This window comes from Bubalus bubalis, chromosome 1, assembly GCF_019923935.1.
Source record: "Bubalus bubalis isolate 160015118507 breed Murrah chromosome 1, NDDB_SH_1, whole genome shotgun sequence".
In the NCBI taxonomy this organism is placed as follows: Eukaryota; Metazoa; Chordata; class Mammalia; order Artiodactyla; family Bovidae; genus Bubalus; species Bubalus bubalis.
This window is the reverse complement of record NC_059157.1, coordinates 111,235,959-111,261,240: the sequence shown is the minus strand read 5'-3', so window position 1 is coordinate 111,261,240 and position 25,282 is coordinate 111,235,959. Positions and strand designations below refer to the sequence as shown.

The 25,282-nt window shown below is 37.7% G+C and overlaps 1 protein-coding gene and 1 long non-coding RNA gene across 7 annotated transcripts in view; one reads left to right on the top strand and one right to left on the bottom strand.

Moving 5' to 3' along the window:
- STXBP5L (syntaxin binding protein 5L) overlaps positions 1-25,282 on the bottom strand; it is a 447,507-nt gene that overhangs the window by 22,781 nt on the left and 399,444 nt on the right. For all 6 annotated transcript variants that reach the window (XM_044942363.2, XM_044942382.2, XM_044942371.2 and 3 more), the window contains 2 exons: positions 13,271-13,441; positions 10,363-10,602 (listed from right to left, as the gene is read on the bottom strand). In XM_044942363.2, the coding sequence (XP_044798298.2) occupies positions 10,363-10,602; positions 13,271-13,441 (411 nt within the window). The remainder of the gene's footprint in view (positions 1-10,362; positions 10,603-13,270; positions 13,442-25,282) is intronic.
- On the top strand, positions 2,393-6,607 carry LOC123333461. The gene is made up of 3 exons (XR_006550880.2): positions 2,393-2,995; positions 3,818-3,945; positions 6,404-6,607. It is a non-coding gene; the product is annotated as an uncharacterized LOC123333461 (long non-coding RNA).

The following is a 25,282-nucleotide window of genomic DNA, read 5'->3' as shown; positions in this document are numbered from 1 at the left end:
CATCCCCTTCTCCTCCTGCCCCCAATCCCTCCCAGCATCAGAGTCTTTTCCAAGGAGTCAATTCTTCTCATGAGGTGGCCAAAGTATTGGAGTTTCAGCTTTAGCATCAGTCCTTCCAATGAACACCCAGGAGTGGTTTCCTTTAGGATGGACTGGTTGGATCTCCTTGCAGTCCAAGGGACTCGCAAGAGTCTTCTCCAACACCACAGTTCAAAAGCATCAATTCTTCGGCGCTCAGCTTTCTTCACAGTCCAACTCTCACATCCATACATGACCACTGGAAAAACCATAGCCTTGACTAGACGGACCTTTGTTGGCAAAGTGATGTCTCTGCTTTTGAATATGCTATCTAGGTTGGTCATAACTTTCCTTCCAAGGAGTAAGCGTCTTTTAATTTCATGGCTGTAATCACCATCTGCAGTGATTTTGGAGCCCAGAAAAATAAAGTCTGACACTGTTTCCACTGTTTCCCCATCTATTTGCCATGAAGTGATGGGACCAGATGCCATGATCTTAGTTTCCTAATGTTGATCTTTAAGCCAACTTTTTCACTCTCCTCTCCACTTTCATTAAGAAGCTTTTTAGTTTCTCTTCACTTTCTGCCATAAGGGTGGTGTCATCTGCATATCTGAGGTTATTGATATTTCTCCCGGCAACAGTTCGGTCTCCAGTAAATAATTCACAGATAACTAATGAGGATTTTCCTCTTAAAAGAGGTCTTACTGGCTAGAAGTGTGCCTTATTCTAGCTTTCCAAATTATCAGTCTTTCCCACTAAAATCTTTATCATTCAATTAACAAGTATTTATTTTGACCTGAGAAACTGGAAGGATGGAATTGTCATTAATAGATATGGAAAGAACTATGGAAGAAAGCAAAAGAATATTAGGAACTCAGTTTGGGACATAAGTTTGAAATACTTATTAGATCCAAAAGTGAAAAGTGAAAATGTAAGTTGCTCAGTCCGACTCTTTGCAAGTCCATGGACTGTAGCCCACCAGGCTTCTTTCCATGGCATTCTCCAGGCAAGAATGCTGGAGTGGGTTGCCATTCCCTTCTCCAGGGGATCTTCTTGATCCAGGGATCGAACGTGGGTCTTCTGCATTGCAGGCAGATTCTTTACCATCTGAGCCACCAGGGAAGCCCTATTAGATCCAAGTGGCTGTCAAATAATTGGACACCTGTATCAGAAATTTGTGGATGGACCCAGACTATAAATATAAATAAATGACCCACGAGACTACAAGTGGCATTTATAGTAGTAAGGCTGGCTGATTTCAAGGCTGGCTTGGATATAAATAGAAAACAGGAAGGATTCAAGGAGTCTGTCTTTGAGCATGCTGATTTTAAGTCCAGTGAAATGTAGAGGAACTAGTAAAGGGCACTGAGAAGGAATAGCTATAGAGGTAGGGAGAAAACTGCATAAATAACGTATCTTGGAATCTAAGCGAAAAGTGAATATAAGGTAGGGATAATGGTAAGCTGCGCAGTAAGCTGCTGCTATTTCAGGTGAGATGTGACTTGAGAATTGAATTTAGCAATGAGGTCAGTGATAACCTATGCAGAGGCTTTTGTTGATTGGTGTGAGAGAAAGTTTGATCAGAATGCACTCAAGAGAATGGGAGAATAAAACTGAAAATAATGAATATAACAATAGTATTCCTTGAATATTTCAAGGAATCTTGCACTAAAGACAAAAACAGTGAAATGGGGCATTGTAGGAACATAGATTCAAGGATGGTTTTTCTCTTTTAATGGGAGAAATAACAGCATGTTTGTATGCTGATCTAATAGATAAATATATAAAGGAAACAGGAAAATTGCTGGACTGACTTTCTTGTGTAGGTGAAAGGGAACAGAATCTAGTGTATAAGTGGAGATGTTCACCAAGTCAGGAGTTTACACAGCGTAGTCACAAGAACAGGAAAGAAGGTAGCAATCTTGGCGATGGTGGCAGCTGCTGCAGTTCTCATCTGATTGTTTTCTCAGTGAAAGAACACATGGTCATTGCTGAGACTGAAAACAGTGGAGAAGGTATTAGAGCTCTGAGGACAGGGGAGAAAGTATGTAATTGTTAAGGGTGGAGAGAAGACTAGAGTATTACAGTGTGACTCCCCAGCAGCACAGGAACCCACCAGAGGTTGTTGATGATTTATTTCAAAATGAGACTATTTAGTCTGATTGATTATTTTTCTCCAGCCATATTCAGCTACACAGGTATAGAAATAAAGTGTATGTTTGTGTGTGTGCACTCAGTCACTCAGACATGTCGTACTCTCTGCGACTCCATGGACTGTAGCCTGCCAGGCTCCTCTGTCCATAGGATTTTCCAGGCAAGAATACTGAAGTGGGTTGCCATTTCCTTCTCCAGGGGATCGTCCCAACTGAGGGATCAAACCTATGTCTCCTGTATCTCCTTCACTGGCAGGCTGATTCTTTACCATTGAGCCACCTGGGATACAGAATCAAATTTAGGAACCAGGATTGTGATTAACCATATTATATATGCATGATGTTATGATTTATGATAAGTATGTATTTGGTCTTTGTCCCTGTTTCTGGTATAGTGCTCCTAAAATCCTTGGAATTGCCTGACAAGAACAATACAGGTGTCTTTCATTATCTTAATAAGGTGATTTTGGAGTCTCACCTAAGGTTGGGTATTGGTTGCCAGGAGAACCAACCAGGTGATTAGAAGGTTAACACTTTCAGCCCTACCCCCACCTCTGGGGCACAGAGACAAGCTGGAGATTGAATTCAATCACCATTGGTTTAATTAATCACATCTGTGTAAGGAAACCATATAAAAACCCAAAGGTGGGGTGGTGGTGGTTTGAAGAGCTTCCGGGTTAAGGAGCAGGTATCAGTGTGGGGAGAGTGACACTCCTGGAGAAGACATGGAAGAGGTAGCTTCATGTACCTCCCTACATTCCTTGCCGTATGCATCTCTTCCATCAGATGTTCAGCTATATCCTGTTATAAGAAACTGCTAAACAGTAAGTAAAAGTTTTTCTGAGGTTCTGTGAGTGGCTCTAGAAAACTGATTGAACTGGAGGAGGGGGCTGTGGAAGCCTCAGGTCTTCTTGGTCAGAAGAATAGGTGACAACCTTGACTTGTCTTAGTATTGGCATCTGAAGGCGAGGGTTACAGAGCCATTACCCTGTGGGACCATCTCCATGTGGACAGTGTCCAAATTCAGTCAAACTGTGGAATACTCAGCTGGTATCTCAGACTTGTTTGTGGAGAAGGCCTCCACTTAACTGGTGTCAGAAGCGTTGTGAGTGTGGTAGTTGTGTGAAAGTAGAGGCGGAGGAGACACAAAGGAAAAACCCAGGAGGAGGAAGGGCTGTTGTTTTTTCATCCCAGCATGCAAAACTGCATTTGTATTAGTATCACTTGTGGCTTGTTAAACAATTTCTCAGACTCCAACCCAGACCAGCTGAATTAGAAACTCGGGGAATGGAGCCAGAGTGTTGCAATCTGTGCTGTAACCCTTCAAGTGGTTCTGACACAGATTAAAGTGATGGCTTCTAGAATAAATCTCTAGGTGCTCTGTCACTCTAAAATGCAGTGATTTAGTGCTTTAGTTCACATTTCCATATTGTTGATGAGAATTTGTTGTCCAGACAACCAAGATAAGTTAATGTGAAAAGAGTCCTTTAAAAAAAGAGGAGTGGGCTTTTCTTTGTTGAGAGTTTTTTTTATTATTATTACTGATCAAATATCCTTATTAGTTACAGGTCTATTCAGAGTTTCTATTTCTTCATGATTCAGTCTTGATATTTGTATGTCCTTAGGAGTTTATCCATTTCTTCTAGGTTATCCTACTGTATTATAAAGAACTATAGATCATTCGATTTTCACAAAGAGAGATGTTCTTTTAATCTCTCCATAAAAGAAATTCCGGAAAAAGTCTGAATTCATGACAATAGCATGTGACAAAATGGTATGTGAGATTTCATTTGTTTTTGGAGAGAATTTTATTTTGCTTTTTTAATATCTAAAAATCTTAATAGTTCATGTGTCTAGCTGTTAAAGACTCAGATTTCATACTTTATACTCAGCAGTTTCAAGGGACAGTACATTTACTTTGGGAAAAATAGAATTGCTGTAAACACATTCAGTATAACTAGTAACAGGAACTGTAAACAACACACAGAGCTGCTGCAAGGGGAGAGTGTGTTTGTTTTTCTGTATTAGTCTGTGATTTTACTTGTTCAGTCTATTACAATCATTACATTTGAACTGTATTTTTATGGTATCTATTTTTAATGAAGTTTGTAAGATACAATGTATGAATTTCACAAATATGTTTAAAATATATGTCTTATATGGAAAGGCCCTAACTGAACATGGTGCATAGAAATCAGGTGATGAAATTTCTTATCAAGGTTTAGACTTGAGATTAAAAACTATATCCTTCTCATTTTAACTAATTTCCAGACAAAGCCTATTAACTAGCTTCATACTTTATCTTGAGAGCGCATTTGTTCATTTGTATATTTGCATAAATTAATTTAGTTCTTCATCAGATAGCTGGATTTTATAGGAATTAAATGCTGGCAAGTAAGTCGGACATAGGGAGTAGGCTAGGAAGTCTAGAGTAGAGGGTAAGTCGATGAGACATTTCTGTCAGCAGGCAAAGGACAAAACAAGAATATGGTAAGAAAAATAACAGTTAAAAAGGTAAGATAATCTCCGGCATACTTTTACAGTGTTGAGAATATACATATGAAAACATATCTAAGCTTATATAATACATAATCAAAAACTGAATTAGTAAGTTAGTCATATCCTCAGTATACGAAAAGAGCAAAAAAGATGGAGCTACATTTAGTTTGAGTTTAGTAGATTTATGTATTAATAGATGATTCACTGTCACTACCGTGTCTAGGTATAGGGATGGCTCCCAGGAAAACTCCTACCGTGCTACAACTCAGCATTAATCTGACATGAAAGTGCGGGGCTGAAGAGCATATTACAAATTATATATTATGTCAACAATAGAAACAAATAATGTAGAACAAACAAGGTTTCAAATTTAAAATGGATGGAGCTAAAAGCTAGTCTGTAGAAAATTATTCTAATTCCTTCAAATCTTATAGCTCCCAAGAAACTTGATACAAGTTTTCCAAAATTTTGACAACAAATATAAAAGTTCATATGACATCTAACAATGATAGATGATTGACAGGTGGCAAAGAGAAATGAGAAGAAATAAGACTGGTTGGACCAGGGAACTGGTGCTGGAAAGTAGCAGGAAATCAGATTAAAGAGGTAGAACAAGGCTGAGATTTCCAAGAAATTGCTTCTATGGATAAGTGAAGGTATCAGAATATGGTGCATAAATATCAGGAGATGAAGACAATACTGGAATTAAGACCAGTACAGAGGCAGAGTAAGTAAAAGGAATCAGAGTAAGTAAAAGAAATGGAAGTGATGGAAGTCATTAAGTATTGTGGAACTATTAACAGAAATGGGGAGAACAGAAACAAAAAAAACAGTTCAGGGGTAAAGAGAATGAATTTATTATGGAGACTCTTCAGTTTAATCATGAGTTTGAGTTTGATATTGAAGCATGAAAATAATTTTTTTTTACAAATCAGTGATAGGCACGTCATGTGGCAGAATTGATAATTACAGAATAATTTGTTAGCAGGTAGCACAAAGCATTACATAGAAATGAGATAAATTTAAAATGAGTCTCAAAATTACAGGGGTAGGAAGCTGTTGGAAGTGATGAATATGTTTATGGCATAGACTGTGGTCATAGTTTCATGGATGTTTACTTATCTCCAGACTTATCAAGTTGCATACAATAAATATGTATATTTTTTGTATGTCAATTATACTTCAATAAAGGAGCTTTGAAGTTAGAATCTCTGCAAATTTCTCACAGAATTACTGTTGGAGAGTAAAATTCCTAGGGGCAGAAGTATGGGGGGTGGAGATGGGACAGACAGGGGGAGAGTTTGCTCATGGAAGAATTTTCATTTACCTTCTTCCTCTGTATTTGGAGTTTTTACAATTACAATTTTTTTTTTTTTACAATTACAAAATTTAACCACCAGTATTTTAGATAAAAAAAAGCATACCATATCATAATCTTTGTACACAACAACAACAAACCCCCAGAGATCTAGGAAGTCTCTTCCAGCTCCTTATCATGGTCTTATGATCCTCTATTCCCCTGCCTGTTTTTCCAGCCTCAGCACCATTATAGCTCTAAGTTTTAGCTATGTCATGCTCTTTTTACCTGCTAGGTTGTTTTTTTCTTTTTTTGGTCTCCTTTTAAAAATCTGTTTATTTTTAATTAGGGGATAATTGCTTTACAATATTGTTGGTTTCTGCCATACATCAATGAATCAGCCACAGGTATAAATATTTCCCCTTCCTCCCTCTAGAGCCTCCCTCCATGCCCCACTCCATCCCACCTCTCTAGGTTGTCACAGAGCAATGGTTTGAGCTCCCTAAGTCATATGGCAAATTCCCACTGGCTATCAAGATGGTGACTGCAGCCATGAAATTAAAAGACACTTACTCCTTGGAAGAAAAGTTATGACCAACCTAGATAGTATATTCAAAAGCAGAGACATTACTTTGCCAACAAAGGTCCGTCTAGCCAAGGCTATGGTTTTTCCTGTGGTCATGTATGGATGTGAGAGTTGGACTGTGAAGAAGGCTGAGCGCCGAAGAATTGATGCTTTTGACCTGTGGTGTTGGAGAAGACTCTTGAGAGTCCCTTGGACTTCAAGGAGATCCAACCAGTCCATTCTGAAGGAGATCAGCCCTGGGATTTCTTTGGAAGGAATGATGCTGAAGCTGAAACTCCAGTACTTTGGCCACCTCATGCGAAGAGTTGACTCATTGGAAAAGACTCTGATGCTGGGAGGGATTGGGGGCAAGAGGAGAAGGGGACGACAGAGGATGAGATGGCTGGATGGCATCACTGACTCGATGGACGTGAGTCTCAGTGAACTCCGGGAGTTGGTGATGGACAGGGAAGCCTGGCGTGCTGCGATTCATGGGGTCGCAAAGAGTCGGACACGACTGAGCGACTGATCTGATCTGATCTACTTTACATATGGTGATGTATATGCCTCCATGCTACTCTCTGTTTGTCCCATTCTCTCCTTCCCCCGCTGGGTCCACAAGTCTGTTCTCTGCATCTCCATTGCTGCCCTGCAAATAGGTTCATCAGTACCATCTTTAGCTAGATTCCATACATACACGTTAATATATGATACTTGTTTTTCTCTGACTTACTTCATTCTGTATTATAGGCTCTAGTTCTTCCACTTCATTAGAACTGACAGCTGTGCTACCTCTAGGTTTTTTATGCTTTTCTGAATTTCTCTTAAATATCAGCACTGGGCAGAGCTCCCTTCTAAACCTGTTCCCACCTCAGACAGAGGCTTTGTGAGAGAGGTCTTCCCCAAATCCCCCTCCCATGCTGCCACAGTATTGTTTACTTCCCTTACTGTAATTTTTTGGTTACTTTTGTTCTTCCCTGCAAATAATCTGAGAATAAAAATCATTGTGTCCTGATCACTATTGCATGCCCAGTGCCTAATTAATTAGTATGAGCTTGGGAAACACGTTGAAAAAAATGGATGAATAAATTTCAAAATGGATTGTACTTTCATGAAATTGCTAGACTCAGAGAAATTTTTCTAGGCCATCTGATAAAAGGTAATTTAACAATGTTTTGACAGGAAAACCCATTCAGGGCCTAAAAGCATGTCACCCACTTTAGCACTGACTATGAAACAGGGAAATGTCTCTAATTCCACACCTTTTAAAATGGTTCCCATAATCTAGAGCACTACAACAGGACAGAGACGAATGGGGCAGGGATGTGATGCAGAGTAGATGCTAGGAAGAAGGTGAAGACGGAGTCGGGAAGTGGGATGTGAGGGAGGAGAGGATGGGTTTTCTTCTTTAAATCTGAATTGGCTTTCTGTCTTCTCTGTGGAACTCCATCCTTTTTCTTTTTATTGTCATAAATTATGCCTTCCAATTAGGCTTTTTCTCTTTCAGTGGTTAACTATAAAACAAATCTGAACCTGGACTCAGTTTTCTGCCTTCAGGTACTGCTTTTTTAAGTTCGTAGACTTAATTTTTCTTAGAGCAGTTTTAGGTTTTACAGAAAATCAGCATGTGGTAGAGAGCATTCCCACACGCCCTCTGTCCTCTCCTCTGTTACCAGCACTTTGTGTGTTTGTGGCGCATCTGTTAACGTGATAAAATGACGCTGATATAATAACCAAAGTCTTGAAAGAAGGCTGACGTAGAAACTTGGAGAAGATAGCTTCCCATTATCTCTCTTTAAGGAGGTTTGCAAATATTTATGAACCAGATGCCCAAATACTAAGTTAAATCTCTACTCACTTTGTGTTTTCCCATCATTTTAAGTCTATTTGCTAAGAATGTTGAAGAACTTTCCTATGGTACTGATTTCATTAAATTAGTTCCAGAGACTTGTTTATTTCCATGCTTGTGGCATAGAAAACCATATTTTTTAGAATATCTCTTACTAGAAAATTGTCTTTCACTCACAGTTGTACGCTTGTGTATACAGGGGTTTGATTTTTACCTTTAAATATTTGAGGAATATGTGCCATGTATTAGATATCCAATCTGTATAAAAATGTATTGAGTTAAAAAATGGATTGAACTAAAACTTAAAAAATCATTATGACCTTACTGATCTGGCTCTCTGTCAATCATAAGAGAATTATTCCTATTTCCTTAAAATAAGGAATACAGTAAAAGACATTTTCTTACTGTGAAATATGTTTATAATTAAAATATAGTGGTGCTAATGAGTAACTTTTAAAATACAGTGCATTTTATGGGCTGGATCTTTTTCCCTCCTCTCTTTATCAAATTCATGCATCGAAGGCCTACACCCCAGTTCCTCAGATTGTGATCATATTTGAGACAAAGCCTTTAAAGAGGTGATTAAGCTAAAATGAGCCTGATAGGGTGAGCCCTCATCCAAAATGTCTTTCTAAGAGATTAGGAAACACCAGAGGTACAAGCACACAAAGAGACAGTCATGTGAGAATATGGTGAGAATGTGGCCAACTGCAAGCCAAGGACAGAGGCCTCAGAAGAAACCAGGCCTGCCAGCACCTTAATCTTGGTCCTCTAGCCTCCAGAAGTGTGAGAAAATAAACTCGTGTTGTTTAGGCCACACACACACACACATTTATCTGAATTTGCCTCACTAATAGAGTGCTGAATATTCTTCCCACAGTAACAATCCATCTATGTGAATTTAGCATTCCAGTTAACAAAGAAAACACAACTCGATCTAACCTATCATGCCATATGTGTTCTTTTAAAATGAAATCCCTTATTCTATATATTAATAAAATTATTTTTACTTTAGAAATGTTTTTCAGATAGTTTTTTCATATATGGAAAAGAGTAAAAGTTGTCGATAAGAATAAATTTTAAAATACTCAAAGGAGTAACAGAAGGAATCACGTCTCTTCAAGAGGGAAAAAGTAGGAAGACATATACTTTAGCAGACGTATACTTTAGCAGCAATACTCATAACTGGGGTCAAATTCTCTAGGTACTATGATAAAAATGGAAGAAATTTTGAGGCATGGCTTCAAAACAAGATGCTGCTGCTGCTGCTAAGTCGCTTCAGTCATGTCCGACTCAGTGTGACCCCATAGATGGCAGCCCACCAGGCTCCCCCGTCCCTGGGATTCTCCAGGCAAGAACACTGGAGCGGGTTGCCATTTCCTTCTCCAATGCACGAAAGTGAAAAGTGAAAGTGAAGTTGCTCAGTCATGTCCAACTCTTTGCAACCCCATGGACTGCAGCCTACCAGGCTCCTCCGTCCATGGGATTTTCCAGGCAAGAGTACTGGAGTGGGGAGATGATCAAAGAATTTAGAAAGCCAGCTCAAGTCAGAATGCTTCTAGTTTAATCATCTGAGTTCTTCAGGGATGATGTAAAACACTCATAGGCTCTGATCTGGCATGGAACATTAGATAAATGCTTCAATTCATATTGTAAAGTTAAAAAATAAAATTAAACATCAAAAAAAAATTAAACTTTTGCCTTAAGGCTTTCCTAAATGCTTTTCAGAAACTTATTTCCCAAGGCACCGTTTAGGTTGGGAATTCCACAGATTACTACCATAGAAATGGTTGACAATTTTTGCCATGCAGGAAGGTAAACTGCAATAGTTGAGATAGTATATGATTTATAAAGTTCTCAATAGTTTCTAATATCCAGAATATGTAAATCTTTGCTCCAGATCAAAACAAGTTAAATGTTTTACAAAACATTTATATAAATTTGAAAAAGTAGCAGTGAAGGAATAAATGAAAACTCTTACCACTTGGCAGGACCATGACCGGCTCTGTAAATCTTTGTTCATCTGCTGAAGGTAGGTTTAGGGAGATGATTAACACCATTCCCAGACTAGTTCCAACAAACAAACAAGGGGAGATGGTAGAGTCATTTTTCCGAGCAAAGGACTCCATGAAGTATAGCGCTGTAATAGCTTCTTTAGAATCTTTGTCAATGCTGGAGATGCTAGAGCTCCTAGAACGATTATAGGAATTTTCTCGACTTTCTATGGAAATTTAAAAACAAAAAATTAAGTTTTAGTGTGTTTCCAGAACAAGTGAAGTCAGACTTAGTACACGAAAACCAAAATGATGAGGGAGAAGTAGAATTTGATTCTGTGTTAACTGATCTGGAAGGCAGCTTATCCAGTTCACCAGCTTATTTTGAAGATGAAAAGCCCAGAAGTGTAAATCATAAACTCAGGCAGAGCTGGGACTAGCCTTGAATCTGCAGAGCTGCAGTCCATTGTTTTGTTTTTTTTTCTCTACCTTACCTCACAAGTTAGTTGAAATTCTCTAATTTAGAAAAAATATGTTTAGTCTAAATAGTTAAGATTACAAGAATTTCCAGTACAGTTTTAATTATGCTTCTCTCTGTTCTCTCAATTACTGAAAGTATTCCTAATGACTTCTTGACAATTCCCATATACTGACAACATTGTGGCTACTTACCTGAAGGGTCATGTATGTTCTGTGGTAAATACATTCCTTTAATTTTGCTATGTTTGAAGTAATTTCAGTTGTAAATATTAAACTATTTATATAACATTGAACAAATGATATCTCCCTGAACTAGTTACATGCTGCCTACCTTGAATCTAAATCCAGTTTTGGCTTTGCCAATGACTAAATACAGAGCTGTACACAAAACCACCCCACTGAGAGTGTGGTCATCTTTCTGAGAGGGCTTCAGTCCAATGAAAAGGAAACAGGTGGCTTCAAGTTCTCCTGCTCATCAACTTTTACACATGGTGTATACTCCAACAAGCGGAAACTCACCACCTCAGGTAAATGATACAGGAAAGTTGTATTGTTCTTATAATCACTCCAGAGTACAAGTTCCTCATATTCTTTCTACTGCCTTCCCTCTCCTTTCCATTTTGATAGGAAATGATGACTCATTTTTATAAAGAGATAATAATATATAATAAAATAATATAAAATAAAGTTAAATATTAAAGCTCCTCAGACTATTCTTTTTCTACAAACCAAAATAGAGTATTCCTAATTTTCCCTTCTCTATCCTTCAGCAAGTTTATAAAAATAACTTTTTAATAGAATTTAGATCTGAGAGGGAGCACAGATATAAACTATGTATTTTACAGATTTGGAGATAGAGATGTAGAGTTAATTTTCCCCAAATCAACACGTTAGAGTTAGAAATGTCTAAAACTCAAAATTCCCAGCTCAGTCCAGTGACTGAAACTACTAATACGTTTACATTTACACTTTCCTTACATTGTTACATTCCTAGCTAATGTTTCAAAAATTTTCCATTCATGGTTCATCAACATTCAAGGTTGCTACTCATAGATACCAGTGAAAGAGAAGATCATATGCATGCCCATGGACCAGACTTAATATGGTGGAATGTTAAAAAGCTAAAAATTCCATTAAAAAATTTTTTTTGACCACGCCATTTCTATATGTGGAATCTTAGTTCCCTGACCAGGAATCAGATTCCATGCCCTCTGCAGTGCAAGTGCAGGGTCTCAACCATTCGACTGCCAGGAAAGTGCCTAAAAATTTTATTTTTAAAATTTGAATAATATAGATCATTACTGTCAAATTTTTTGAGGAATGGTAAATGGTGAATTGGGCTTCCCAGGTGACACGGTGGCGAAGAATCCACTTGCCAATGCAGGAGATGCAAGACAGAGGGTCAGGAAGATCCCCTGGAGGAGGAAATGGCAATCCACTCTAGTATTCTTACGTGGAAAATTCCAGGGACAGAGGAGCTTGGAGGGCTACAGTCCATGGGGTTGCAAAATTAGACATGACTCAGCGACTGAGCACACACGCAAATGGTGAATTACTTTATAGCACAGAATTACCATAGCATATTCCTAAGATTACTTTTTTTCTATTTCTAGTCCCAAAGCTTTTTATCAGAAAGGTAGTAGCAGAAGTTGTATGCGTACTCAGTAGTGTCTGACTTTGTGTGACCACATGGACTCTAGCCCACCAGGCTTCTCTCTGTCCATGGGATTTTCCTGGCAAGAATACTGGAGTGGATTGCCATATTCTCCTCCAGGGGATCTTCCTGGTCCAGGAATCAAACCTGTGTCTCCTGCATTGGCAGGTGGATTCTTTACCACTGAGCCACCTGCAGCAGTTACAGGATTCCTCTTTTTTTTTTTTTTTTTTTAATCTTTCTTAATCTAGGCCTTCTGACTCATGTACTTGATATTCCCTGTCCCCAACGCTAATTCCATAAATAAGCAAATAATCCTCTCTTTTTAAAACATAAGATTGCAAACTAGAATTTAATGTCTTGCCTTTTTCTTGGTCACATTCTCTTAATAGTTGAGGAAACAAAAGTTACAAGACAGTAAATAATTGTCTGCAATAGAAATACCAAGAGGCTTACCGTTGAGATGGAAAGAAAGTAGGAGTATACAGAACAGATTAATACATAGGTCTCACTTTGTATGGAGGAGATGGAAACCTACCCATAAACAGAAGCATTCTGGTTTTAGAGATGAAAGAGGTGTAGTGAGGAATGGATCTGGATTCATGGCTACAGCCCGACCAGGTTCTCAGTTGCTCATTGTCTAGAGTTAACCAGCTTTTCATATCTTTTACATGTGACCACAATCCCTTGTCCCCCAGCTCCTAATTCCCATGGTTGTCAAATTTCAATTTTATCCACAAAAATCCATATGTTTAACCTACCTTCTGTTGTAACTGGCAAAGAAATCTCCATGCAAGCAGCTGACTGTGCTTTTCGAAATGGTGGTCTTCCAGGACCCCAGCGATTTATTTTTGAAACATCAGCACTGGAAAGTCGTTTTCCAGAACTGCAGCTCTGAGAAGTGGGACTTGTGCAGTGTCCATTTACGTGGTCTGTACCAAAAGGAAGAAGGCAACATAAATACCATAATTAAATCTTAATATAAGGGAATAAGTGTGTAGATTAATAAATGGAGAATTCCTTGTTTTTAAACCATTTAAAGATGGCTAAGTCCTTGTTTTAGTATTTAGTCATAATTTCAATAGCTAGCCAGATTTTTCATAATTATTAAATATATTCATCTTTAAAATCTGACTAACATAGTTAAAATTTATATTTTCATTATGTATTCTGCCATTTAATGGCAGTACAAAATAGGTTATAGTACTAGACTTTCTTTTGCATAATGTAAATATACACCTATTTATATAAGTTTTGGAAGAACTTCAAGTGCTTAGGGTTTAAAATATAGAACGGAAGCATTTTACTGCAAAGTTGAGAATGGTACATAAAGACATTGACTCTACAGCCAGACTGCCTGGGCTCAAATCCCAGTTCTACCACCTACTGGTTGTATACATTTTTGCAGACTTCATAGTTTAGTTTCCTCTTGATTGGGACTATTACTATCTAACTCATGGAGCTTTTGTGATAACATGTTATATGCCAGAAACTTCCTGGTATATAGTAAACTGAACAAAGATAAATTATTACTGTCATTTTTGTTTTGACATTATTACTGCCATTTTGAACTCCAACTATTCCACTAAAGTTGCTCAAGTCTAAGACCAAATAGTACTGTTTATTTTAGAGCCTGTGAATTTATCTGTTCTGATATAATTTAAAAATCTGGAATAATTGCACTAAAATAGTCAATGCTAACACATATTATTTGAAACATCATCTCATAGATCAACAATATTCAGAATACATTTTAAAATGTGCTTATGATCCAGCAATCCCACTGCTGGGCATACACACTGAGGAAACCAGAATTGAAAGAGACACATGTACCCCAATGTTCATCGCAGCACTGTTTATAATAGCCAGGACATGGAAGCAACCTAGATGTCCATCAGTAGATGAATGGATAAGAAAGCTGTGGTACATATACACAATGGAGTATTACTCAGCCATTAAAAAGAATACATTTGAATCAGTTCTAATGGGGTGGATGAAACTGGAGCCTATTATACAGAGTGAAGTAAGCCAGAAAGAAAAACACCAATACAGTATACTAACGCATATATATGGAATTTAGAAAGATGGTAACAATAACCCTGTATATGGGACAGCAAAAGAGACACTGATGTATAGAACAGTCTTTTGGACTCTGTGGGAAAGGGAGAGGGTGAGATGATTTGGGAGAATGGCACTGAAATATGTATAATATCATGTATGAAACGAGTTGCCAGTCCAGGTTCGATGCACGATACTGGATGCTTGGGGCTGGTGCACTGGGATGACCCAGAGGGATGGTATGGGGAGGGAGGAGGGAGGAGGGTTCAGGATGGGGAACACATGTATACCTGTGGCGGATTCATTTTGATATATGGCAAAACCAATACAATATTGTAAAGTTAAAAAATAAAATAAAATTAAAAAAAATAAAAAATAAAATGTGCTTCTTTGGTTATTCAAAGGACAGAGTTAAACAGAACCATGTTTAATGTTCATATTGGACATGGGAACTGGCACTCAGTATCCACTCCATTACAGCTTTTCTATATTGAGGAATTTGAAAACTTAAAATATACATTCTCTGGATCCCCTTGTAGTTAGTGCAAAGATGAGAATTAGGTTTCACCATTTAAATGCACTAGTGTGTTTTACTATTTTTTTTTAATGAGTTAACATTTATTGAATACTTCAATGCCAGGCATTTTACACACATTACTGATTGAATCTTCACAACAACTATGCAGGGTAGGTGCTCTGTCCTGATTTTGCACATGAGGAAAATGAAGGTCAAAAAATGTTCAGAAAATTGTCTAATGTTACATAAGCAGTACTCATGGAGTCAGGATTCTAATCCAGATTTTTCTCACTTAGTGTCTGTATGCTTAAAAACTAGGCCACTGGGTCAGCTAATATATTTGGTAAGGATTAGCAATTTTGATGATGTATTTAGGAGGGTTTAGGAGTAGCTTATGTAATATCCATTGAGCTCCTAGTCTCTTGGGACCAGTTGTCTTCCATATTAAAACAGATTTATCAGACAGAAAGGCATAAATATCACATGATAAGTTAGCTATGGGGAAGCAGAAGTCAAGAGTTCTGCCTCTCCTTCACTATTGAATCTAGTCTTATAAATAGGAAAAACACTGAGGGCAACAGCCAGTACTAACAAAGACATAGAGTAAGTTCAGTTCAGTTCAGTCGTTCAGTCATGTCCAGCTCTTTGCAAGCCCATGGACTGCAGCATGCCAGGCCTCCCTGTCCATCACCAACTCCCAGAGTTCACTCAAACTCACATCCATCAAGTTGGTGATGCCATCCAGCCATCTCATCCTTTGTCATCCCCTTCTCCTCCTGCTCCCAATGGCAATTACTTTAGGGATACAAACTGCAAATATAAGCCACGCTGCTCCGGGCATATCAGTTAGGATCTACCCAGGTGTGAAAGCTTGTTTTAGGGCTTATTTGGAGTAATTTGGGATGAGTTACAGCCCTCTTCACACTCACTCATCTAGGTTCAAGAATACATGGCAGAGCTCTGAAAATAGTAAAATTTGTTCACCTAGCCAGGACTCTTTGGACTTGCTAAGTGAAAGTGCCTGCCTATCTATTACCATCTTTTGGTGGCTGTTTTTTGTGAACATTGTTTCATTTGAGCTTATAATAGGGTAGTATCAATTATTAGATTACTCAACATGCTGGTCTGTTTTTTTCCCTACCCCCTGTATGGCCCAATTTTCCCCATCTTATGGTTGACTCATGAGTTCTGGCTGACATTACCATATTAGGGCAACTCAGAGTCTTTGGCCATATTCTGTCTTCAATAGGGCTGATTAACTGAAAGGATTTCTTTTTGTAGCTTAAATTTTTTTAATATAATAAAGTTAATTTGCTTAATATTTTTTCTTAGTACAGTAAATATTCAAGACAGATATGAATACTATAAAACACTTATGAAGAAATTTGGTTATAGCCCAGATATAGTCATTCTGAAAATTTATATTAATGATACTAAATACAAAAACTTCTATTGATATAATTATTCACTGTAGTTTTAGTAAGAGATAAAAATTGGAAGCCAGCTATCCTTTACAATTCAGCATAAACTTATAGGTACATTGTGCTATGTATCACATGCTACTGCTGTTAAGTCATGTCAGTCGTGTCCAACTCTGTATGACCCCATAGATGGCAGCCCACCAGGCTCCCCCGTCCCTGGGATTCTCCAGGCAAGAACACTGGAGTGGGTTGCCATTTCCTTCTCCAATGCATGAAAGTGAAAAGTGAAGGTGAAGTCGCTCAGTTGTGTCCAACTCTTTGCGACCCCATGGACTGCAGCCCACCAGGCTCCTCCACCCATGGGATTTTCCAGGCAAGAGGACTGGAGTGGGTCACCAGTGCCTTCTCTGATGTACCACATAATAGAGTATTATAGTCTTTAAAAATGTTTCTGAAATGCTTGTTGAATCTTATATCTACATCATGTGTTTCAGTTAGCTCTGCATACAGACCACTCCAAATGTTAATAAATGTAAACTAAAAATCATTTTGGGCTTCCCCGATGGCTCAGCAGTAAAAAGTCCACTTGCAATGCAGGAGCTGCAGATTAAATCCCTGGTTTGAGAAGATCCCCTGGAGGAGGGCATGGCAAACCACTCCAGTATTCTTGCTTGGAGAATCCCATGGACAGAGGAGCCTGGTAGGCTACAGTCCATATGGTTGCAAAGAGTATATGACTGAAGCAACTTAGCATGCACCACAATCCTTTTATTATGCTTACAGATTGTGAGAGAAAGGAGTTAAACTAAGGCAAGGTCGGGATATTATTTCCATGATGTCTGGGGCATTAGTTAAGAATACTCGAATGACTGAGGGCTTGGAATCTTTAGGAGGCTTCTTTACCCACATGCCTGGGTTAGAATGACTCAAAAGTTGAACTCAGTTGGGACTGTCAGTGGTGACTTTGTTAGGAGGTTTGGGCTTCCTCATGGCATGGTGGCCTTTTTACATGGTGCATGGTGGGTTAGGGCTCAAAAAGTTTGACAAGTGGTTTTGAAATGGAAGCAATCTTTCTGCTGCTTTGGTGTTACTACAATGGAGATTTTGCTTTATTTTTGAAAGCAACATTCCAGCATCCAGTCACCAGCTTTTTGTATGTCAAGAGGCAGTTGTAGTAGAATCCTGATCTTATAAAAGTGTGGTCTTCAGTTCAACAATTGATTAGTAGTAGTCTTCTAACAGTAGCAAAGTTGTCTGCTTCCTTGATATATCTGTTGATGGCCTTATTCAGAAAGTCATATCTGTAGGCCAAGGTTAGGGTTGTCTCCAATCTTTCAGTGACTTGATAAACACCTAGTTTCTTGTATTAAATCACTTTCTGCATAATATCACTAGAATGGTTTTTGTTTCCCAGTTGCTTTCTGATTACAATAATGTTTTAGCTCAGCTATAGTGCTCTATGCCATTTAGATAAAATTCAATATTCTAAAAAATTCAACCTTAGAACAATAAGCAGATTAAAACAAATGGGAAACTTTACAAAAAGCTTTCAAGTCTAAAAAAAAGAAATTACAATTTTCTTTTAAATTAGCTGATTCTCTTGTATCTCTAAATCAAGATTTGATTTAGTGTACACACTGTATAAAGTACAATGACTTACTGAAAAATCACTTACTGTTTCCAGTTTAAATTATTTTTAACACAGTCGTTGCCAAAGCTTTATAGGAGTACGTAAATGAAGATTTAATTTTATACTTGGTACACTAGTATAGTTAAACTTTTTACTATACCATACAATTCCTAGAAAATGAAAATTACTATTATGCTTATGCCACAGGGGTGATTCTATGGTGAAATAAACGTTGAACATAAGACTAAATCAAAATAAGCATTGGATTTTAAAACTCATGAAAATAAATGTAAAAAGACTTTAGCTTGGGATCTTTAGGAGTCTTTTTAAATGTAAAAAGACTCTGGCTTTTTACATATATATTGACTATATAAAATATAGCTAATATCAAACAATTGGTTAAAATACCTGAAAAGTCACCTAACTTTACCTTTGCTTACTTTTATATTAATAGTTAAGAGGAAACTCTTCTTTCACTCCCTCCCTTCTTACTCATTAGTAAGTAATGAGTTGGTTGGAGGACAAGCTGGTTAATTGACTTAATGTTTGCTTGATTAATTTTAAGTAGGAAAATAATTTATTAAAGTATATTAGGCAGTTCACAATCTCAGGGAGAACCTGTGAGTTATACTCAGGTTTGCAGCCAAAAACAATACCCAGCCATACTGGAACTGAGTTCCTTTGTAGATGATGCTGATGATGCAGGGGCCTGTATGCCATGTGCTACTGCTGACCTGATAGAGTAGAGTATCTCTGCTATTATACTCACTAAAACTGAGTATCGTTTTCACCTGTATTTCAGTTTTTGACTGTCAGATAAGGAAATATCATCTTTCTCTTTGTGCTGACACTTTGAGGTTTTTAAGCACTTGAGGGCATTTTTCTGAAGAACTTTAAGCTGCAGACCCAAAGTGACTAAATCACAGACCTCCCTTGAAGTTAGTTTGATTTTTATTCCCAGTTTTAATCTGGCTCTTCTATAGCAAAGTTTTCATGACTGTGATTTTTTACATGTTTATATACTCATTCATGTTTACTCTCTGCAATCCAAAGTTTCAAAGAGGTTCTTCTATATTAATAATTTCCCTTTTGTTTTTTCAAGTTTAGTTTCTATTGCATTCATTTAATTGAAAGTTTAAAAACTATTTGGGACCAAATTTCCAGTCTTTGAGAAAATTATCTCTTAATGACAGTACTGCCTTAGGCTTTGTCACTTTTTTAACCTGGAATAGCAATATATTTAAAAAATTTTTAGCTTTAGTATAATTTCCATACAAAATTGTAAGATATTTAAAGTGTACATTGTGTAGATCTGGTATACATATACATTAGGGAAAATTCTCATAATCTATTTAGTTAACACATCCATCTCCTCACATATTTATTTTTGGTGAGAATACAAGTTCTATCCTATTAGAAGAGTTCTATTAGCAAATTTCAATTATATATTACAGTGTTATAAAAAATACTCATCCTGTTTACATTAGGTCCTCTGACCTTATCGTACAGCTGAGAGTCTATACTCTTTTATATACCTCTCCTATTATTCCCACACACCAATCCCTGGCAACCACTATTCAACTGTCTGTTCTGAAGTTGACTTTTCTTTTTTTGTAGTCAACATAAAAGTGATGCCATGCAGTATTTGCTTCTTCTCTCTAGCTTATTTCATATCACATCATGTCTACCACACAGTCCACCATTTTTCTGGCGAATACCACACTTTCAACCTTTCTCGTGGCTGAATAACATTCCTCTGAGTGAGTGTATCACCTCTGCTTTATCAATTCATGTATTGATGGACACTTAACTTGTTTCCTTATCTTGGCTATTGTGAATAATGCTGAAGTAAACATCGGAATGCAGGTATGCCTTAATAGACTGTTTTCATTTACATTGGATATATACCTAGAAGTGGAATTGCTGGATCATATGGTAGTTCTATTTTTAATTTTTTGAGGACCCACCAAATTGTTTTCCATAGTGGCTGTTCTAATTTGTGTACCAAGAGTGCGCAAGGTTCTTTTTTTTTTTCTCCACATCTTCAGAAAAAAGATACTTATCTCATATTCTTGATAATCGGTTCACTTCAGTCACTCAGTCATGTTCAACTCTTTGTGACCCCATGGACTGCAGAACGCCAGGCATCCCTGCCCATCACCAACTCCCAGAGCTTGCTCAAACTCATGTCCATCAAGTCAATGATGCCATCCAACCATCTCATCATCTGTTGTCCCCTTCTCCTCCCACCTTCACTCTTTTCCAGCATCAGGGTCTTTCCCAATGAGTCAGTTCTTTGCATCAGGTGGCCAAAGTATTGGAGCTTCAGCTTCAGTATCAGCCCTTCCAATGAATATTCAGGACTGATTTCATTTGGGATTGACTGGTTTGATCTTGCTGTGCAAGGGACTCTCAAGACTCTTCTCCAGCACCATAGTTCAAAAGCATTAATTCTTCAGTGCTCAGCTTTCATTATGGTCCAACTCTCACATCCATACATGACTACTGGAAAAACCATAGCTTTGACTAGACGGACCTTTGTCAGTAAAGTAGTATCTCTGCTTTTTAATACACTGTCCAGGTTGTCATAGCTTTTCTTCCAAGGAGCAAGCAACTTTTAATTTCATGGCTGCAGTCACCATCTGCAGTGATTTTGGAGCCCAGAAAAATAAAGTCTCTCACTGTTTCAATTGTTTCCCTATGTATTTGCTATGAAGTGATGGGACCGGATGCCATGATCTTAAAAACCATATTGGGTTTTAAGCCAGCTCTTTTACTCTCCTCTTTCACTTTCATCAAGAGGCTCTTTAGTTCTTCACTTTCTGCCATAAGGGTGGTGTCATCTGCATATCTGAGGTTATTGATATTTCTCCCAGCAATCTTGATTCCAGCTTGTGCTTCATCCAGACAGGCATTTCGCATGATGTACTCTGTATAGAAGTTAAATAAGCAGGGTGACAATATACAGCCTTGATGTACTCCTTTCCCAATTTGGAACCAGTGTTGTTCCATGTCCACTTCTAACTGCTACTTCTTGACCTGCATACAGATTTCTCAGGAGGCAGGTCAGGTGGTCTGGTATTCCCATCTCTTGAAGAATTTTCCACAGTTTGTTGTGATCCACACAGTCAAGGGCTTTAGTGTAGTCAATGAAGCAGATGTTTTTCTGGGATTCTCCTGCTTTTTCTATGATCCAATGGATGTTGCCAATTTGATCTCCAGTTCCTCTGCCTTTTCTAAATCCAACTTGAATGTCCGGAAGTTCTCAGTTCACATACTGTTGACACCTAAGCTTGGAGAATTTTGAGCATTACTTTGCTAGCGTGTGAGATGAGTGCAATTGTGAGGTAATTTGAGCATTCTTTGGCATTGCCTTTCTTTGGGATTGGAATGAAAACTGACCTTTTCCAGTCCTGTGGCCACTGCTGAGTTTTCTAAATTTGTTGGCATATTGAGTGCAGCACTTTAACAGCATCATCTTTTAGGATTTGAAATAGCTCAACTGGAATTCCATCACCTCCACTAGCTTTGTTTGTAGTGTTATTTCCTAAGGCCCACCCACTTGACTTCGCACTCCAGGATGTCCGGCTCTAGATGAGTGATCACACCATCGTGGTTATGTTGGTCATTAAGACCATTTTTGTATAGTTCTTCTGTGTATTCTTGCCACCTCTACTTAATCTCTTATGCTCTGTTAGGTCCATACCACTTCTGTCCTTTATTGTGCCCATCTTTGCATGAAATGTTCCTTTGGTATTTCAAATTTTCTTGAAGAGATTGCTAGTCGTTCCCATTCTGTTGTTTTCCTCTATTTCTTTGCATTGATCACTGAGGAAGGCTTTCTTATCTTTCCTTGCTATTCTTTGGGACTCTGCATTCAAAAGGGAAAAAAATATTTCCATTTCTCCTTTGCCTTTTGTTTCTCGTCTTTTCTCAGGTATTTGTCAATTGACAATAGCTGTTCTTATTACAATGTGGTGTGTTAGTTTCAAGTGTGCAGCAGAGTGGTACATGTATGTGTATATATACATATATTTTTCAGATTCTTCTCCCTTATGTTGTTGTTCACTCACTACGTTGTGTCAGACTCTTTGCAACCCCATGGACCCCAGCAGATCAAGCCTCCCTGTCCCTCACGATCTCCCAGTGTTTGCCCAAGTTCATGTCCATTTAATCAGTGATGCTATGCACCCATCTATTCCTCTGCCACCGTCTTCTCCTTTTGCCTTCAATCTTTTCCAGCCTTAGGGTCTTTTCCAGTGAGTCAACTCTTCGCATCAGGTGGCCAAAGTATTGGAGCTTCAGCTTCAGCCCCTCCAATGAGTATTCAGGGTTGATGTCCTTTTGGATTGACTGGTTTGATCTCCTTACTGTCCAAGGGACTCTCAAGCATCCACTCCAGCACCAAAATTCAGAAGCATCAATTTTTCAGTGCTCAGCCTTCTTTATTGTTATAGGTTATTACAAATATTGAGTGCAGTTCCCTGTGGTATACAGTAGGTCCTTTGTGGTTATCTATTTTATATACAGTGGTGTATATCTGTTAATTTCCAATTTATTCCTCCCTCTTTTCCCCCTTTGGTAACCATAAGTTTGTTTGTATTCTGTGGGTCTGTTTCTGTTTTGCAAATAAGTTCATTTGTATCTCTCTCTTTTTTTTTTTTTTTTTTACATTCTACATAGAAGTGGTATCATATGATGTTTCTCTTTGTCTGGCTTTGCTTAGCATCATAATCTCTAGGTCCACATATTGCTGCAAATGGCATGACAGCTATCTAACATGTTTAGGATGATATCTCATTATGGTTTTGATTTGCATTTCTCTAATGATTAGTGATGTTAAGCACCTTTTCATGAACTTGTTAGCCATTTCCATGTCGTCTTTGGGAAAGTGTCTATTTGGTTCCTCTGCCCATTTTTAAAATCAGATTGTTTGATTTTTGTTATTGAGTTGTATGACCTCTAAATATTTTGTAATCCCTTAGAGGATGCATGATTTACAGATATTTTCTCCCATCCTGAAGGTTTCCATTTCATTTGTTGATGGTTTCACTTGTACAGAAGCTTTTTTTAGTTTGTAGTTTATTTTTGGTTTTGTTGCCTTTGCTTTAGGTATAAAATCCAAAAATAATATTGCTAGGACTGATGTCAACAAGCATATTGTTTATGTTTTCTTCTAGAAGTTTTAAGGTTTCAGGTCTTATGTTCAAGTCTTTAATCCATTTTGAGTTGCTTTTCTGTATGGTGTAAGATAGAAGTTGTTACATTCTTTAACTGTCCAGTTTTCCTAGCACCATTTATTGAAAAGAATACTTTCCCTATTGTATATTTTAGGCTTCTTTGTCATAAATCAGTTGGCCTAAATGCACATAAATCATATGTGCATGAGTTTATTTCTGGGTTCTCTTCTCTGTGCCATTGATATGTTTGTTTTTGTGCCAATACCATATTGTTTTGACTGCTATAGCTTTATTATAAAACTTTGAAACCAGGAAGTGTGATGCCTCTAGCTTTGTCCTTCTTTCTCAAGATTTCTTTGACTATTAGGAGTCTTCTGGAGTTCCATACAAACTTCAGAATTTTGTGTTCTATTTCTGTGAAAAATACCATTGGAATTTCCATAGGTGGTTACATTAAATCTGTATTGGACATTTCAAAATATTAATTCTTCCAATCCATTGGCATGGAATATCTTTCCATTTTTTGTGTCTTATTAAATTTCTTTCATTAATATTTTATTTTCAGTGTACAGACCTTTTACCTCCTTGGTAAAAATCTATTCCTGAATACTTTATTCTTTTAAGTGCAATTACAGATGGGACTGTGTTCTTAATTTCTCTAATCTTTGTTGTATAGAAATGCAATTGACTTTTACATATTGATTTTATACTTGAAATTTTGCTAAATTTGTTGATTAGTTTTAATGGTTTTTGGTAGAGTCTTTGTGGTTTTCTATAAAGATGTCATCTGCAAATAGAGAACATTTTCCTTCTTCCTTATTTGGATGCCCTCTATGTGTTTTTCTTGGAATTGCTGTTGCTAGAACTTCCAGTATTGTATTCAGTGAAAGTGGTAAGAATGGGCATCTTTCTCTTGTTCCTGATCTTGGAGGAAAATCTTTTCACTTCTAAGCATTATGTTAGTTGCGGCCTTGTCAGTATATTGTCTTCATTATGTTTAGGCACATTCCCTCTAGGCTCTGTTGTTAATTTTTATTAAAAAGAGATATTGAGTTTTGTCAGATACTTTTCCTGCATCTATTAAGATTATATGATTTTTATTCATCATTATTTTAATATGCTATATCACATTAATTTGCAGATGTCAAACCATCCTTTTATCCCTGGAATAAATTATACTTGATAAGATCCTCTTAAAGTACTGTTGAATTTAGTTTGATAGTATTTTGTTGCAGATTTTGTATCTATATTAGCCAGCGACATTGGCCTATTGTTTTCTTCTCTTGCGTCATTTCTGGTTTTGGTAATGGTAGTATTCCTCTTGTAAAATGGATTTGAAAGTGTTCACTTCTCTTCTGTGCCACCTGCCAATGCATGAGACATAAGAGATGTATGTTTGATCCCCGGGTCAGAAGATCCCCTGGAGAAGGAAATGGCAACCCACTTGTGTACTCCTGCCTGGAGAATTCCATGGACAGAGAAGCCTGGTGGGTTAGAGTCCATAGCGTTGCAAAGGCTCGGACATGACTGAAGTGACTGAGCATGAGCATGAAACTACTGTCTTGTCCTAAGAGTTCATTAATCTTTTTCTGCTCCATCTAGCCTAGCATTGAATGCCTCTATTAAATTTTCTGTGAAGTTATTGTATTCTTCAGGTCTGTGATTTCTGTTTGAAAGTGAAAGTGTTAGTTGTTCAGTCGTGTCCTACTCCTTGGGGCTCCATGGACTGTAGCCTGCCAGGCTCCTCTGTCCATGGAATTCTTGAGGCAAGAATACTGGAGTGGATAGCCATTCTCTTCTCCAGGGGAACTTTTCCACTCAGGGATTGAACTCAGATCTCCTGCATTGCAGGTGGATTCTTTACCATCTGAGCTACTTTCATATATTTTCTATCTCTTTGTTTAAATTTTCACTTTGTTCAGTGTGTTGTTCTCTTATTTTGAACACTTTATCAGGTTAAGTTACTT